Below are 18,654 nucleotides of genomic sequence, written 5' to 3'. Positions count from 1 at the left end.
TTCTTAATCTATCTCTACATTTGCATTGCCATTTCGCACTCGTCTATGCTATTGTAGTGGATTTCTCCCTTACAAACGCTGTTTGTCGCCGAGTAGCTGACCCCGCGAATTCCCCAGTGTATGCCTAGTTTTTTTTTTTTATAAACACTGGTGAGACTACAAGAGTGTTGATATTGCAGTATCTACTGTACTTTGTTAAAATTAGTTTCTTTTAATACAAAAATTATGCAATTTTTATTTCAAAATTTTAAAAGATTGTATTTACAGTAATACATAAAAACAGGGATGATATAAACATCACAGTGAGACAAAAATCAGGGTAGTAATGAGACACACTGCTCACTGGGAGTGACACATTTATTGACATTAATACACTATGCAAAATAATCATAATTTCATTATTAGCCATCTATTCCAGAAATTCATCTCACCACCACCAGTTAACATAATGACAAACTCACTCCCATCACCTAAAACATAGATCAGTCCTTTGTGTGCACATCCATGCCCATACCAATACAGCATCCACACACCGGTACTTCCTAAATGTGAATCTCATTCAAAGATCAGGCAACAATGAGGTTAATCATATATTCACATTAAATGTTAGATATTATCTAATATCCTTGTTTCCTGGATCTATTATAATTAACTGACATCTATTTCATTTTATAAGTACTGCCTAGCTAGCAATGTCACACTTCCGAACAAATGTTAGCCTGAGTCTCCTACTTGTTATTACCAAAGGCTTTTTCCCAATTTAAACTTCATAATTCAAGATATTTGCCTTCTCATACCACATTACATACTAATATTAAACTAATAACATACAGGTCCAAGACAAGCTAAATAATTCTGAGTGAACTTAAACCTCCGCAGTCATTTCCATAACAAGTAGATGTCTGCAATACAATACTCTGTAACTATTTGACACACTGCAGTTAATGTAAAGCAAAATTTTACTACAGGGTGGTGTAAAAGTAATCCACTGTGATATTAGTATTACTGCTTTCTCTGGTTATATATTTTTGGATACTTTTTGACTCTCCTGCTTAATACAATTTGAGTCAGGTGTAGTGTAGTAACTTCCTCAGCTGTAGGACAAGTTTACAAACAAAAATCCTTGAAATTAATTTTGAAGCTCACAAACCAATACAGTAGTGGAGAATAACCCAGATCCACATTGTTACATGCTATAGGAGTTCCAGAAAATATAAACCCCCCCACCCCATAAAAATATAGGAAAATTGACTTTAAGACTGTGGTTTTGACATGTCACCTCATGTGTTCTAATTCCTATCCCTTCTGGAAAAAATAAAATAAAATAAATAGAAAATACTGTACAATGATTTCTAACTACAGTACACTGAAAGTCTAAAGGTTGGGAAAATTTTTTTATCTCTATAAAGAAAAAGATGCAACATACTGTATCATAAGTGACAATATACTGCAGGTGTTGTCAATAATTATAATCAACCAATTAAGAGCATGAATAAAAATCTCTGTGGGTGAAAGTGGCCTGATGGCAATTGGAGATCAAACAATAATTATTATAAGGACGTCCAAAATGAAAGCCTTACCCAGAAAAAGAAAATATACACAACAACGAATCAATAAAAATCTTAGCATTCATGATACATTCTATCATTATGTGCAGATGACAGTTTTCTTGTTTATTTTATATCACCAAGAAAAATTACGACATCCAAATAATAATCACTATTAAATTTTGTTTCTTCGAATTAGTCGATCACTGGCAAATTCAAATTTCTTCTTTATTAAAGTACTGTAAAACAAAAAACGGTCTGAATTATATTAAATGTTGAACAAATATAAATAAAATCTCATTGACAACATTAAGTGGAACCTACTTTGTTTTTGGTATTTGCAAATGTCTAGAGTTCATCACCTCCCTCACATTCAGTATTTAAGCTGTTGACCTCTCCACAGCCATTATTCCCAAAGTCCTTACCAATTCAGCATATCATCGTCACTTTATTAATCAAAAGAGGGCAAGCAATTGATCTCATATTAATAAGTAACATTTAATTGGGTAGAACATTAGGGAGCGGCAAGACTGAAGAAGGTCAGCTCTAAGTCATTCAAAATGTACACTTATAGCAGGAAGAAAATTGGAAGCAGTGTGGGTTAGTAACAGTAAAGTTGTCTTGAAAGCTGTTAACAGTGATTGATATAATCTAGCCAAAGGGAAGGTTTTATGCAAAAATGCCCATAAAACCCAAGGATAGTATTAATATCACACAAAGCTAAAAGAACATAGGACATGGAAGTTTTATACTTCATATACCGGTATGGGAATCACAGACATGACCCACTGAAGGCAGATATTTAAATAATAAATCATAGGGAGAGGATAAATTAATGTTACTGTGTGACATCATAGGATAATAGGTAGCAGTTTGGTACAGTAGTAGTAAATAGGCATTATATTAATAAGAGAATGACTGGAGAGTATGTGTTTGTACTTGCTCATGATTCTCACCACCCTACATTAAAGTGGAAAAAGATTTAAAAAAGAAAGCACACATTATCTTGAAGAAATTCTCTCCAAAAGTGTTGTAAGAGAGCAGCCTCACAGGATGTAAGGAATAATCATCATAAGTTACATGCTGTGATAATAAAGAAGGGTATCTACTTCAATAGAGAAATAGGGAAGGTACAGTATTAATAATTATACAAACTTGTTTTTGCTGTTCAGAAAAATAAAAATAATCTGTAATACTAGCACTGTTCTGTAATTTTTCTCTGTAAAATATGTAAATTGGAAGAGGAGTTATTGCAATGAACTGCCAACCACCCAAGCACTATCTCTCCCCACTATGAATAAAGAAAAAGTACAAAAACATCACATAAAAGTTTGAATGTCAATAAAATAACATATGAACTATACATTCAGTTTGCAATAAAAAAATTAGATTTTGGTAATCATTGAAGACAAAATGACAACAGACGATTCCAAAAGGTGCAAAAATACAATGCCACACGTTTACTACAAACTGAAGTGCATAATTCATAAATCCACAACTCGTATGTGTAAACTGACCTTTGGTTCATATCAATGTTTTTGCAAATAAAAAGGGGAAATTATGATGATCTTAAGTAGAGAGGAAGGATGATACTACAACTTGTTCTTAAATAATGGTTAATTTTCCCTGACCTCCATCTTGTACTGTGTAAGATTTATGTAAATTCAGACATACAGTATACTGCTGGCTACTGATAAGTGAAATCTCTTTCTTGCAAAATACAGTACAGTACTGTACTGTATACCAATACTAAACAAAATGCTTATTTAGATAACCCAATTCAGTTACAAACACCTCAGCAATTCAGATGATTTCAAACTGCAGACAAATGTAATCCTAAACTCAGAATAGTGTTTAGCAAATTAATGGTTCCTACAACTGCCATCACTGATACAGTAATATTTGGACATTATGAATGGCCCAAAACAAAATTATCATTAATCATTAGAAAAATAGCTTTATGCAGAATTATTACACAGTTTCTAGAAAAAATGTATTATGTACCTAACAAACTAAATCCATTCTATCCTACAGAGGTTTTAGAGATATGGTACTTCCACGAGGTACGATCCGAACTTCATAAAAATTAGGGAGATGAGCATTGGAGGTCAAGTTTCAGACATCCATATGAAGAAACTAAGTAGAGAGTATTGATTTACATAAATTAAAATATATTGTAATTCTTCCACACCAAGTAATTCCAGAAGCTATTAAATGTTCCCGCAAGTTTTAAGTGAACATTTTATTGCTAGATCCATCCCAGTACAGTAATGAGAGTCTTGACAAATTCATCCCAATCAAAAAAAAATTCCAGTGAGTTTTTGGCTTTGTTTAAAACTACAGTATGTAACTCAAAGCAGTTTTTGAGGTAATTTAAGAGTCCTCTTGGTTAAAATAAACAATCCAACGTAATGATCTGCCTGTTAAGTGTTGCTTTTGTTAACTATTTATAAACCTCTTATTAATTAACAGCTTTCATGATTAACTAAACATGGGCTCTTACATGTTGTTCTTCAATGGTTACCAAGCAACCTCAATGGTGTCTCTCACATTCACACATACATTTTAGCTTACAGTATAGTTAATAATAATAGTGTAATAAAAAAACTATTACTGAAGAATTCTGTTTTGAGTATTACAAGCTGAAGAAATTAACCCATTATTGCATATAGATGTGCCTTGTTGAAGACTTGAACTACAATGCAAAAGGTATGTTGAGAAAGATTCTGGTAACATAACTAAAAATTTAACGTCTATGTAAGGAATGTTTCACATACCGGTACAATACTTGGTTAAAATCCTGGTTTCCTCACTTGTTGGTATTGTAAGGCATTATGTGGCAATATTTATCGTTTCTAGTCCTTTTACACTGCCTAGTTAACTAATCTGAAATTCCATGGGACATGTAGTCATTTCTCAGTACAATATTTTTTTTATCACACAAACTTCCTTTGTCTAAAGCAGGATGGCACATGTTATGAACATCCAGTAAATAATACAGTAAGCTCTCAAATGACATTTCTGGTCTAACTGTAAAGTGAACTTGTGTAACCTTTTGTGTATGGAACCAAGGATTAATGCAGGATAACACCCATCTCAAACAGGATGACATTGAGGGTATAATGAACTCTGTTCAAGTTCCCTTACTTAAGCAGTTACAAGGGAAAGAAATAGCAAAATTTGTTTTTCTGAGACTCCCAAGCATTACATTATTCCCATATTGTTTTCCATAATAGGATAGCTTAATATATTACTTTCTTTTTAATCTATACATTCACCCACCCTTACAATTCTATTACAGTACATGTATTCCCACACATCATCAAAGTTATTTTCCCAAAATTTCAAATACAGTGTAAAATAGTAATTTTAGTAGAGGATACAGTACCCTGAACATAATCTTTCCAGGCACAATGACTCAAATCCCCAAAAAGGCATAAATATATAATGAGGAAATTCACGTAACTAATTACAAATTGATATGTTGTGTTAAGAGGGGCTATTTAGGAGAAAAAAGTATTAGATCTAGAATGATTAACACCACAAACGTCATTCCTGCCAACTTATATGCTGAAGTTGTCAAGCCTGTCAGTTATGTCATTAATTAAAGAGCCCATTTCTCACCCGAGATGAGCCATACATGGAAGTGGAATAGGACGATGTTCTTGACATTAATGTATGCCATATCTATTATTAAATGTAAGTCGTGAAAATATAGCACAAAGCAGACACTGACAGCAAACGTTTTTCTAGATTTTAGTTTAGTAGTGACCAAAGAGAAGAGTTGTGCATTAAAAATTGTCAATTGTGGCAATATCCTTATACAGTGAAGAGGAAATCATGAGTGTACTGGGAGGAAGAGAAGTCCAAACCAAATGAGTGACTCCTTAGCTCAGGATGGTAAAAGATAACTCCTGATGTGCAGTGCAGAACGTACACCAGCTGCAGTCATCTTTCACATCACGTAATCAATTAAGTAAATTATGCATTTGATGAAGATTTCCTTTTACAGAAACATGATTAGCTTCATCAACTGTTGATTTATATACTGTAATCAGAAATCTTGTAATTTCTTATCATGAAATGCTGCTAATGATATGTTCTGTATTGTAAAGTATTAAGGTTTTGAGTCTTAAATATATTAGTGAAAATAAACTGGTACTGAATTTTTAATCATTATTTGAATGATTACTATTCACATCTTGTGACACACTGATGAGGGAATTTCACAGGGAAACAACCAATGTCATTGTATCTATAGCTGTTTGTGACTCAAATATTGATTAAGAATTCAGAAAAAATAAAAATAAGTACATAAAAACTATAATGTACCAGTAACTTTCATTGAAGAAGTAAAAAAAGAAAAAAAAGAAAAACAAAATAAAATCAAACTTGTCTTATACAGCATCTTCTCTGCAAGTTCACTTGGCAAAACCATAAGATATTAGTGATATCTTGATATGGTGAGTTTATCTCACACTTGTTATGTTGAACAACGTGATGTACTAAGAGCCAGACCCACTTCAGGAGGGTCAGGGATGTAGTTACGAGTTTTGTTGTGATTCTCACCCATTACATTAGTGCATCATCACCCTTACCTGTTTCTACAATCCTCTGTCTTATAATTTCAATGTAACTTACAAGAAAATGGTTATAATGCAGTCTATGTGAACAAGTGTTTACTGTTTTAGATTGTAGAGGTCACGACATGTCAATAGGGCTGTTATCAAATGTAATGGAAATCCCATTCATGCATAACTGTAATGGGTAAGTACACAAAAAAACAGCTTACGACCTCGGGTGACCCAACACAGCAGCCGGGTCAGATCATTGCTATCCCCTCAGCACTGGCCAAGGGTTGTAGCTCCAAACAACATACGACGCAGTGCCACTCCCACAGCTGGGCACAGTGCCCACGTGCACACCAACCCCCTCTGAATGATGACCCATGCCCACAGCAGGTGAGGTGTGGGGGGGAGGGAGGGGCAAGAGCAGGGCGGGGCCAACCGGCTGTGACAGTCCCATGAAGGGAACAGAGCAGGGCGGTGAGTGGCGCCAGGCGTCACTAGCGGCACAACACCCACATAGCTAGGGTGGTGATGCCAGGCAGGAGATGTCCAGTTACAAGCACCGGCACCGCTCAAGGCAGCAGGCGGCTGTACTCCACGAAGAGACTCCACTTGCGCACACTCTCCCATGTGCGACACACATATTGGTACCTACAAACACAGAACATACAAGTATACATGTTACTCTGAAACTTTAAATAGTTATACAGTACAGTAAAACTCCCATAACTTGGCACATATGGTCTGATTCTAATGTATTGTTCCACCCTTCTCCTCTATAAAAAAGTTGTCTCCTATTTAATCCATCTGCTACTTAAGAATGGCATGAATCCTGTCATAGATGTTGATAAAGACACCTACCAGGACTTTTCAGTAAGAGTCAGGTGGGTGAGGGGTAAACGTCGCACACTCAGCATCTGGCGCCGCATCTCACTCAGAGACTCTGTGAAAGTTACAGGACCTGAAAATTAATATTTTCCTTTAACTTTCTAACCTTTTTATGCATTTCCTGCCATGAAGCTTGGTGGCAGGGCAGGAGATGATCATTAATTTCTTGGTGAACGAATATACATGGAAAGAACTAATCATCCTCTCTGGCCAGGAACTGAACCAGGGACCCTTCACTTGTGAGGGGAATGCTTTTCTACTAAATTATGGAATTTTTTCCCAAGATGGTATTTAAAAAATGAGCACATGTTCTTTTACAACAGCATGATCATATATTGAATAAAACTATGTAGATTTAGTCATTACAATCCTGATTACAAATAAAACTACAAAAATATAGCTATGACTGTAAAACACGCATGCTCCCCACTGGCTGAAAAACTTTAAAATCCCCCCAAATTGAGGATAAAATAAATGCATGACTCAATAAAAAGAGTGGATATAAGTTAATTTAAAGGTAAATATAGGCTAGCCCCAAAAAACAGACAGAAGGAACATGTGAACAAGATTTATGCAAGAATTCTTTACAAATGGAGCTCACTGAAAAGCATAAAATTTTGGCACACACAGTTTGACTAGAAACCATCTGTAGGACATGGATGCCTTGTTGTGCACATTAACCATGAAGTTCTAAAGCCTAAGTATTTATCAAAAATTTACCAGAAATGAAGATGGACAAGAGTAACACTGCAGGACAAATTTTTTAACATAAACTTCACTTACTATGATGTTGCTTATGAAAATCTGGCAGCAAAAACAGGTTGACAAGACTGCCACAAGAAGTCTGTGCCAGGGGTGTGTAGGTTAGGCTATTGCAGAGACCCAGACGACTCTCACTCTCCAAGCAAGACCCGGAGAATGCTTCCTGGTACACTCCCTGAATCATAAGCAAACAAGTGATTTCCATTATTATTACAACACCAATGAACACGGGGTGGAAAAACCCAGTTATTGAAAAAGAAGAAAAAAATTTAAACCAAATAAACAGTGTTTATTTGTTATATATTTTTTTCCTTGAGCTTTGATGCAATCAACTGCATGTGTAACCCGGGCGGGGAATGCAACCATCTGCACTACATATGGAGGTGTAAAAGTGAGCAGGCCACCAGTGGTACGGGTGTTTCGGAAGGAGCCCATTCGCCCTACCTCACCTCAGCCGCGGTGGTTTGACGAATAGATCTTAAGATCGACAAATGTACGTGTACCCAGGTCAGTAATGTAATCACTTTTACACCACCGTGTGTAGTGCAGGGACTCTTGCACTTTTGTCAATCTTTAGATCAATCAATTGCATTTATCTTTCATATTTCAATAAAAAACTGTGCAGTGCAGTATGTTTTCTTTATAAATTACTGGTAGTTGAAAAACTATGTATTTAGTTTACATTCCAGGTTTTCTGCTTAATAATGAAATGTTGACAATATAGAGTATAATCATGTCTTAATACAGCTAGTTGAAGGAATTTGTATAATTTCCTTTCATCACCAAAAGATTTTTCAAGTGCAATGCACTGATATATACTAAAAGAAAAAAAATGGTTGAACTTGTCATTACAGTACTATAATATGGAGGATAAAACAAAGAAATTGGTGGGTGTCGAGTTCGTTAACTTCAGGGTGGATTGGTTTAACCCAATGGTAAAAACTATCTCATAACAATGTGTTCTCTGCCCTGTATGTGCAGACCTAAGGCGAGCAGACAGTAGACAAGTAGGACAGCAGTTGTTTTGTGTCACATCTGGTTGCTGTTCAGTTCACATCCAGTACATCAAGTGTAGGAGGATGTAACTGTCAAAATCACTTCCCCTAATTGCATTATTTTGTAGTGATATCTAGTTTAATATAATTAAAGCCTCCCTTACAACAGAATGAGAACTCAGTCTCACCAGGACCTTAGGTATGCATATTGCAGGGTAGAAAAATAACATTGTTAAGAAATATAAACTATGAAACAAAAAGTAATTTACCCCCCCCCCCAAAAAAAAAATAATAAAAAATAAATAAAAATAAATAAGAGCACGGTTTTAACCAATCCACCCTGGATGAGCACATGTATGAGATGCATGGTTTAGATTCAGAGAAAAGGGAATTACTTAATTATTCACAAATACCATTCATAATTATATAAACTCACAATAGGGCATACAGTACCCCCAAGATCCCTCCTTAGTGGTTGATTACCTTAGGTAATGAGCCTGCCCTTGGAGCAAACCTAAGAGGGAAAAATGAACATTGTAGTGCTGAGAGGAAGGTAAAGCTTTGGAGGAGTAATAAGGATCACTAAAGGAAATGATCCACTGAGTTACTTGCCCCCAACATCAAACATAAAGGGGCATACAATAAGGCTTAAAAGAGCATATTAAATGTGTAAATAATAATTCCTAAGGTAGGATTCCCAGTGTAATTATCTGATGGGAAACTTTCTTGAAATTCTTTTACAAATCTTACCTGCAATTTTTTCAAAGTAGCAGGAGTAAAATGATGTGATGGAGCACGATTATGCACAAAGACTACATGAGGAAAATACTGTTGTGTGTCTTCACTTGCTGATGGTGCAGAGGAAGCAGATGAAGAGGATGATGGGGTGGAAGAGGAGGAAGGCTTCATCATCTCACAAGTTTGGAGAAGACGAATGAGGTTAGGATCTGCTGAAGTGTCTTGAACCATCATGACAACATGTGCAATACTCATCACTAAAGTAAGCACCTGCAATGACTCTACCTCCATAAGGTTCTCTGTTGAACTGAAATGAATGGAAATTGAAAGGTTTAGTAACATCATATCAAAGGAGGGTTGCAACCTCCTACCTAAGATGATCAATAAGGCCTGTTTGATGAAATATAATCTTTGCACTTTCAATAAGCACATAATCACACAACCTCTGATATGCAGTGTACACACTCATTCACTCCTTATCTCTCCCAATGATAACTTCTTTCTGACATATATTAACTCTTAATAATAATAAGCAGCATAATTATGAATACAACCTTTAAAAAAACAAAACAGAATCAAGTCAAAATTGCATAATTTTTTAAACCCTTTAAGGAAAACATTGACTCACTTGTAATCAGATGTAAATTTCTTTTCCTGTGTGATCAGGCGGTCCATGATGGATGGGGAGAGAAGTGGCTGACAGTCTAATACAATAAGGCGTTCTGGTGTAATGTAAATATCAATTCCATTGGTTCCATGACAGCCTGACATTATCTGCTCAAGGCTCTCAGGTCGGAACACACAAGACCTTCAAAGAGAGACAGAAATGTGTATTTGAATACCCTTGCACATTATTTATATATGAGCAAATTTGAAGTAACTGTCTATCTTTATCTGTAAAATGACACTTTGAATAAACAGTCTTATCCAAAAAATCAAATACTCTTTCTCTATGTACTGTACATCAACGCTACAGGAAAAGTAGTATGTATATTACCTGATCTTTTGAACATCTACAGTAGGATCTACAAAGAGAGAAGCCAAGGCAGATTTTCCGACTCCCTGTGTCCCCATCATGGCCACAACTAAAAAATTGCTCTGGTCTAACAGGTATGAACTCAGGTCATCACAGAGGCTGAGGCTCTCATCTAGTAGGCGTACTGGACCCTTCATCATCCTCTCCGGTGTGAGAGAAGCTGAACATAAACACAAAGGTTGTCTTTCAGTCAAAATTTTTTATTTCAATTTCTCATAAACCCGCTGTGCATCAATCATGGATATATCCGTGATAAATAATAGATGCCGGGTGGAGCCAGTCACGGATATATCCTTGATGAAATGTTACGATTACATGCAATACAACAAGTAGCTTGATTTTTATGAAGTGTTTCAAGCAACTCTAGACCTATGTATTGACAACACTGCCAGCCCAGCAGCACTGCCACACATTACAGGATCATGCATCAATTACCGACTGACACAAGCATGCAGCATATCATGTAAGGGACCTTTCCTGTCCCCTGAAGAGGCTGCTGAGCTCGTTCTTTTGTATGAGCCTGACTCGAGTGTGTGTGTTTGCATGTGTGTGTGTGTGTGTTTACATGTGTGTGTGTGTGTTTGCATGTGTGTGTGTGTTTGCATGTGTGTGGGTGTGTTTGCATGTGTGCATGTGTGTGTTTGCATGTGTGTGTGTGTGTGTGTGTGTTTGTTTTAGGAATACTGTAAATTCATATAAATAAGATTTAGGTATGTACAGTATATCATGTAAAGAAAGAAAAAAAAAGAGTGACACTGTTCTCATATGTATTTGCTGAGAACCAGGTAACAAAGGGTGGCTTGCAAACATGACTTTGACACCCACACCTGTGAGCAGATAATACCCAAGGAAGGAATTGGGGGAAGACCTGGATGCAATCAGCATATATAAACAAAAAATAATAAGCTGAAATGTTCGGAACATAACTGCATTTTCAATACTGTACACGTGAATGTGTAACTCAAAGCTCATTACAGGGTAGTGCATACATTGACAAGTACGTAGTTTCACTTAAAAGAGCAGAAAAGTAGTGAAGAATAATGAATAGGATACAGATAACACAATAGACAAATAAAATAAATGTTATAAGTGTAATAAGAGTCGTACAAATACTCTCATATGCCTACAAAACATTGAGTATGATACCATGTCTCCATTGCAAATGTTACAGGTTATTGAATGGGAATGTGATAAATTACAATACGTACCAGTAATATTCAACCACCGACAACAATAATATGTGGAAAATCAATAATGTATTTAGCATTTTACACACCCCTATGAACTCAAGCACCCCAATACTGTACCTTACATCACTGACCAGCTGACTACATGTGTCACTGCTTGCCAAATCCTAACAATAACAATTACGTAGACTTCAGGATATATGATAGTAACATACATAACAAGTGTTGATGTGAACATTACAATATCCTGTTGTGTGTTGTGGGCTAAAAATAGAACATACATGCTTGCATAAAAATTTCCATACCATGATACAGGTTATTCTGTTGAGAAGGAAGTACTACAGCTTCTCCCCGACTTACGATGGGGTTAGGGACCCGAATCCTGGTCGTAAGTCGAAATGGTTGTAAGTCGAAAATGCTTAAATAATACATAGAAAATCTAAAATGGGTGTCTCTTTTTCTTATCAGTACCACAAAACTCTCACTTTTAAGCTTGCCAGCCATTTTAAAGTGTATTACAAATGAAAATTTTATCTGTGTACTGACGTTGAGACTCGAAAATACGTAATTTGACAAAATTTTGGTACGACTGAGGCAGGTCGTAAGTGTGAGTCGTCGTAAGTCGAGTAGGTTGTAAGTCGGGGAGGAGCTGTATACCGTACAGTAATGTATTGTGTCCACCTTCTGAATAGTAGTGACTGCACAATACAGTATTAGCAATTTTAAGTTGCAAAATATCCACTCTGAACTGGAAAGGATTTTATCTGCTATAAAAGTATGATTCATATCCATTACTTGACATTCTAACATTACAGCAATCAGCCAAAACCCTTTCAAATTATAACAAAAGTATTGATAAGTAAAATGCCTCACCTTCCATCATCATTACAGCCTTGGAGGAAGCTATCAGGTATTGCTGGCCAAAAGTTGTGGAACCGGAGTTTACATTAGGAGCTGAATCTTTCCTGAAATAAAGTTGCCCAGTTAGTCTAAAAAAAAAAACATTATCTGGACAAGTGACAACCCCATAGGATCTACTGTTATAAATAATAAACAAAAGTGGACTTAAATAAGCATAAACAAATGCACTCCTCAAGAACAGAATAAAGGAAAGCACGATAAAAAATCTACACAACTGAAGTTTATATACTGTAATATCTGTACTACATTATTATTTTCATCTTATTGTAGAAAATAAGATTCTACTGCACCAAATATAAAGCACAATGATTAAAATTGATAAATTAATAAAAAATATCTGCCTGACTAACTCCTAAAGCAGTAAATTAAAAAACAAAAGTGTACAACATTAGCAAACATACTCAGTACAGTGTATATTGTAAAGCTACTGTACAGTCGCTTAAAAAATATCTACTTGGGGGTGTCGTCGTCGATGAACTTCAGAAAGAACACTGCGACTCCTGTTGTCTTGGTAGGGTTGCCAAAGTCTTTCATCCATTGTGTCATATTGTCTAACACAAAAATTGTAAGGATGGTTTTTTTTTTTTAAATCCCAAGGAATGAAAATGAAAGGAAACCCATTTAGTACTTTAACTTACCTAGCCGTAATAATAGTAGGATTTGGTGAAGTAGATCGCTGCTCACTGTTACTTCGTGCCCGGGAGAGTATGACTGGTGTAGGAGTCCCCACACCAGTGTTTTGTGAGCCATCCCCTTCACCTCCGTCTCCATCCGTTGTTCGTCCAGGTGGTCGTCCGGCATCCCCGGAAAATATTGCATTCCTGGTGCCTTCACTGATCCTGAGCACACCACCTGTGCCCCCACTACTACTGTAGCCTCCTCTCTTCTCCCAGTCATCATGGTACCGTCCTCCACCACGCTTCTCCCAGTTGTGAGGATGTGGATGGTCATAATGACTATAGTTGCTGGATCCACCCTTGTAGTCATGGGGTGGTTTACCCAACACCTGAATCACAGGTGCTCGCATGTTGTCAGGCAGGAAAGTTTCAAATTCCCGATCAGGCTGAAGAGAAAAACAAAACATAAACTTATGTGCATTTATACTGGGTTAATTAGATACCAGTACAGGTATACCCCAAACACAGACACCCCAATAACCGCCATTTTGCATAACCGACATTTACATATTGGGCTATCCTGCAAGTTTTGTTGACACCCTGGAGATCCGACGATAAGAAGAGGAGTGGCAGAACCGTTTTGAATTTGGCAGGCGGTGACGTGGTGCGAATTCTTGACACGAGAGGGCTCTACTTGCTGCCTCTAACTCATTCCGGCCTCTCTGCTCTTGTTTGCACTTACTATGTGTCACTGACTTAGTGTTTTTTCTTTATTTCTGACTTCGTGTGTTTTGCTCTCAGGTCTAAACGCCCCAGTGATATTTCCTCTTCTGCTGCCCCTATGGGCAGCTTCATGTGAAGTGAAAAGGCATAATAAGAGAGGTGATGGACCACCAAAGATTGGTAGACTTGAACTTGCCACCTAGACTGTCTCTACCATCCTCAACACAGGTAAATAAGTATCAAATTATGCTTTACATTGCTTATTTAAGGCTTATTTTGCTTGCTTTATTTTCTTGCTTGATCGTGTACAGTACAGAGATATATCAAGGGTAGACGGGAGTTTTTGGAGGGTGGCTAGTCCTTAATCCCCTGAATTTGTTATATTCTTATTGGATTAATTGCTTCGATAATCGTTTATTCACTAACCAATGACTTTTCACAGTCCCAATATGCGTAAGTTATCGGGGTATGCCTGTATACTTATGATAAGTCTATAAATATCTTGACTGGCACTTTGATTCACTTATCAACAATGATATAAATCTACATATGTAGCTACAGTGCATCTTTTCAAAGCTGAAAATATGGAGCATAAAGACTCGACTTCATATGCTGAGTGAACTGATACAAAGCAATGTGAATCAATATGAAAGCCATTGGCATAGATTTATCTTCCACCACTAATCCCCCAGCCTTCCTCTATTTAAATTTAAGCTTTCTGCACCTCTTGATCAATCCCATAAATATATGGGAGATAATTGATAAGCTATAGAAAGATAAAACTGGAACAAATTCTGTTTGCAAGTTAATTTTAGTTTTGGATATAGCATTTAGTTATCAGAAGTGTTCTCAATATCTTTAACCCCGAGCTGCTCACATCCTCCTTGACCCCTATCTCTTATACACATAAAATCTAATGTTTACAAATAATTATTACATATTATGGACTACAGTATTAGTAATCTAAGTAAAAAAAATAAAATGTTACAAAATAAAAGAAATGGTGTTTGAGTGCATAGAACATGTGGTACCACAGCACAAAACCCTGAAAGTTTCATAGGCCTCTATACCTGTACAGCATTATTGCCAGTGCCAGATTTAGGTGTAACCTAAAGCTTGGGGCCTCACAGGTCAGAGTGGCCTCTCCGAGTTGAAAATTGTAAAAATGAAGTGCTGATGAAGTGCTTTCTCCACAAGACAAATTTTGTGTAGTCATTTATCCCCATGATTAATGCACTGCAAACAAATTTGGAAAGAAGAGGAATAACTTATGAAAGTGTTGCACAAAATCTTTCATTCTTAGTTGAGTTAACATAAGAATGGAGGAAACTGCAGCAGGCCTATTGGCCCATACTGGGCAGTCCCATTTTGTATTGTATTTTCTTCACTGTAAGCTGTTTAGGCTGTCGGTTATGTCAGTGCTACACATTGCTGGCAAATACTGGGCATATATTGCCTCCGAAATATACCAGAACATATGCCAACGATGGAAATTGTCATTAAGCTGTTTTATGGCAGGAGGCAAAAAACTTAATGGACTCCAGGATGGGGAGACAGAGTGGGTAATTCCTCACTCCGTCGGTACATGCACGCGATCTATTAACTCAGATTAAAGTAAGTTTTCCAATTTTTTGTGACTTTCTGACACCAAATACTAGTCGAGAAGTGATTGGCAGTCCGATTTATTCATCTAGGACCATTATTTGACTTCATTCCAGCTACATTTGGGTAATTAGTCGGACTCGTAATTTGCGCCAGAAATGCTGTTGAAGAAAAGTTTCTTAGAATTGTAACGATTACTGATAGCAACTATAAAATTACCGAGATTAGTTTAGTGGCAACAAGTGAAATAATACCGGTGAGTCTTTAGGTGAAATATGATGGGATGGAGATTCTTCGGTTATCCCTTGTTTCCTTTAATTTATTAACATACTGAAGCATTTGTATTCTTATTTTAGATTCGGTTATCCATTAGGTGTTCATTAATTACCTTTACATCTGATTTCCCCACCTCTTGTTCTATTACCCTATGTATAGGACCAATGCATTTCTTAAAAGCTTTTCTGGAGTTTATGATACTTTTAATAAATCCAATAGGAAGATTAGCAATGAATATGGGTTACAGAATGACCTTGGACGTACACTCAAAATTCTCAATGTATAACTTGTGCAACAGTGAACGTACTCGGTATCCAGGAAAATTCTCTCATACGTTTCAGCTGACAAAATAACCACCGGAAAAACTTACCTTCATTTCCTTCTGTAGTACATCAAGGTCGTTAAAATTATATCACATGCAAAGTGCTAAAAGAGACATTTCAACATGAATTACGGAATGTACGAAGATAACTTGAGGGTGCGCCTGGTAGTGTGGTTATTGCCTCATGTTGACAAAAGTCAACACTCGTAAACACCACAGCAATACTGTAACCTACTCCTCTTTTACCAACTCACTGTACCCGGAATCCTTATATATGGGATAATACCTGAATAATAATGCAAAAATCTGGAGTTTTCCAGAGTGGTGGCGCCTTCAAACAACTGCACCACAGCTGTAAATGATTGAATGTCTGAAGGTCGACGATAACGTAGCCAAGTTTTTACCATGGTGTTTAATTCAGTCATATAATACCTGTTTTACTAATCTTCACAAACCTTTTGGAACACTTTACGAATCTTCTTCTTATTTTTTGCCTTGTCGCCTACATCGGCCATAATAATCCTCAACAGGACATGTTTTCTCCTGCGCTTGGCCTCCGCACTCGCTTCTAAGCAGCCATGTTGGATATCACCAAGGATTCTATACTAGAGGACGATGGCTCACTCCACACGTTCACCCCTGAGAGAGGCGCCACCAAGCGGCGGGTAAGTATAAAGAATAGTTGACAGGCAAGGATCATGTTGGTATACCCACATTCCAGTGAATTCTGATTTCCGAGGGATTCACAAAAGGTGAGTCGTCAAACTATATCTGTCAGTGTTGGCTGTCCATTAGTTTTTATGAGCTCTTTCTTTTATTTAATGCATTTAGTTTTGATAATAATCCACACTTCAGAATTCCTAATTAACATCAGAGTATCCATGGGAAATAGGAAATGAACTGGGTGCTGTTGTATTGTTAAAAATACAAGGCTGGAACTTTGGAGATTTGGGTCAATATTCGTTTTAGGACCATCCACGACTTTGTGGGTGTTAAGGTTGTTAGGTTAATGTTAATATTATGTTAGGTTTATATTATATCAGGAGAAGGGGATCTTTTCGGTTTGATGAACTGCATTATTTTAATAAAACACATTAATCTGACGTAGTTTAACATTATAACTTCGAAAATATCTATATTTTTGGAGGATAAATATAAACGAACGTAGAACTTTCATTTCAAAGTTTTCTACAATTGACAGGTTACTCTCTCAAGATTAATGAAAATCTAAAATACAAAATTGACCATAATTTCAACAAACTCATCAAATTATCTGAGGTCTGGAGATAAAAAAAAAGATAGGACTTAAGTTTTTAATTGTTATCCCGTAAGTTCACGAGAATCATAAACTGATTTCAGCTAGTGTCTGGACACTCAAAACACATCGTCTGAACACTATGTATTCTACACATAAATATATAAGACGCTTGCAACATATACTCAATACACCTTGAATGCTTCATCTCACTATAGGTATATTTGACTTATGGCTACTCATACAGATTATCTCTTAAATTTAACTTTCCGTTGTAAATGATTTCAGGGTGTATGAATGAAAATGAGTGGCACATCGCTAGAGAAAACAAGTCTTTTCCTAGGGGTAACGCATTAGTTTTACACATGTTTTGTGGACGGTGGAACATAATATGAATAATTAAGTGTTGTTTATACTAACCGTGCAATTGTGACCATGACACTATGAACTTAGGTCAGTGGCGGTAACACTGTCATGCTAAGTCATAACACCTGTCACCTCAGGCTACAGTCTCTCGACTTTGCGGTTCATTTCAAATGTTGACAACTTGACATCAACTGACTAGTTGGCGGCTTAATGTAGAGATAAATTGCCTGCACCTAGCATAGGTCATAATCCTGGTACACTACTGACAAGCAATAAGCTGAGGTGGGGTCACACAGCACCTGACAAATTCCCACCTAGGAACTGTATTTTCCTCTCAAAATATTAGCTTGTCTCCCGGGCACCTGGACATGAAAAATCACTTTCCCGGCCCCAAGTCTAGCCATACTGGGCTGTTAGGTACTGCTAAGCTGCAGGCTCAGTGAATCCCTCGATAAGCAGTATGAGTGGATCTTTCAATATAAAGAACTAGTGAATCTTGTAGGTAATATTCCTGCAAATCTTGAAACAAAAAATGATAAACAGTGCTGTATTGTACTAATTAAGTTACCATATTAGGCTAATCTTTAGTAGGCAGTTTGAATCTCAGGTACAAGATGTCATCTTAATTACAGTATCCAAGTAGACTGGGGGCCTTGGGAATAAGAGTTCTTCAGGCAAGACACAACGCACTGTTGGCAAGTACTGGGCATGCATCGGCTCCTGAATGTACATGAACCTGCTCCAGTGTTGGTCAGGTCTGGTCTTGAAAGAGCTCACACTCTGTGCCATCACAACACTTTCTGGTAGATTGTTTCAAGAGTTCACTACTCTCACTCCGAAAAAGTTTGTCC

At 36.8% G+C, this 18,654-nt stretch overlaps 1 protein-coding gene across 2 annotated transcripts; it reads right to left on the bottom strand.

Moving 5' to 3' along the window:
• Window positions 1-339: 339 nt before the first annotated feature.
• On the bottom strand, window positions 340-16,793 carry LOC121878370 (protein SMG9-like). Of its 2 annotated transcripts, none has more exons than XM_042384573.1 (9): window positions 16,638-16,793; window positions 13,281-13,705; window positions 12,595-12,686; window positions 10,496-10,694; window positions 10,127-10,306; window positions 9,511-9,805; window positions 7,787-7,940; window positions 6,977-7,076; window positions 340-6,766 (listed from the first exon to the last, which is right to left on the bottom strand). In XM_042384573.1, exons 1-9 carry the CDS (start codon window positions 16,695-16,697, stop codon window positions 6,688-6,690), a joined length of 1,584 nt encoding a protein of 527 aa, XP_042240507.1. In that variant the 5' UTR covers window positions 16,698-16,793; the 3' UTR covers window positions 340-6,687. The 2 variants fall into 2 exon arrangements, with proteins under 2 accessions (XP_042240507.1, XP_042240508.1); XM_042384574.1 differs by having other exon boundaries at window positions 6,977-7,058.
• Between the last annotated feature and the right edge of the window lie 1,861 nt (window positions 16,794-18,654).

This window comes from Homarus americanus, unplaced genomic scaffold (assembly GCF_018991925.1).
Source record: "Homarus americanus isolate GMGI-L3 unplaced genomic scaffold, GMGI_Hamer_2.0 scaffold41027, whole genome shotgun sequence".
Classification (NCBI taxonomy): domain Eukaryota; kingdom Metazoa; phylum Arthropoda; class Malacostraca; order Decapoda; family Nephropidae; genus Homarus; species Homarus americanus.
The sequence above is the reverse complement of the archived record's forward strand: the minus strand, read 5'-3'. Positions and strand labels throughout refer to the sequence as shown.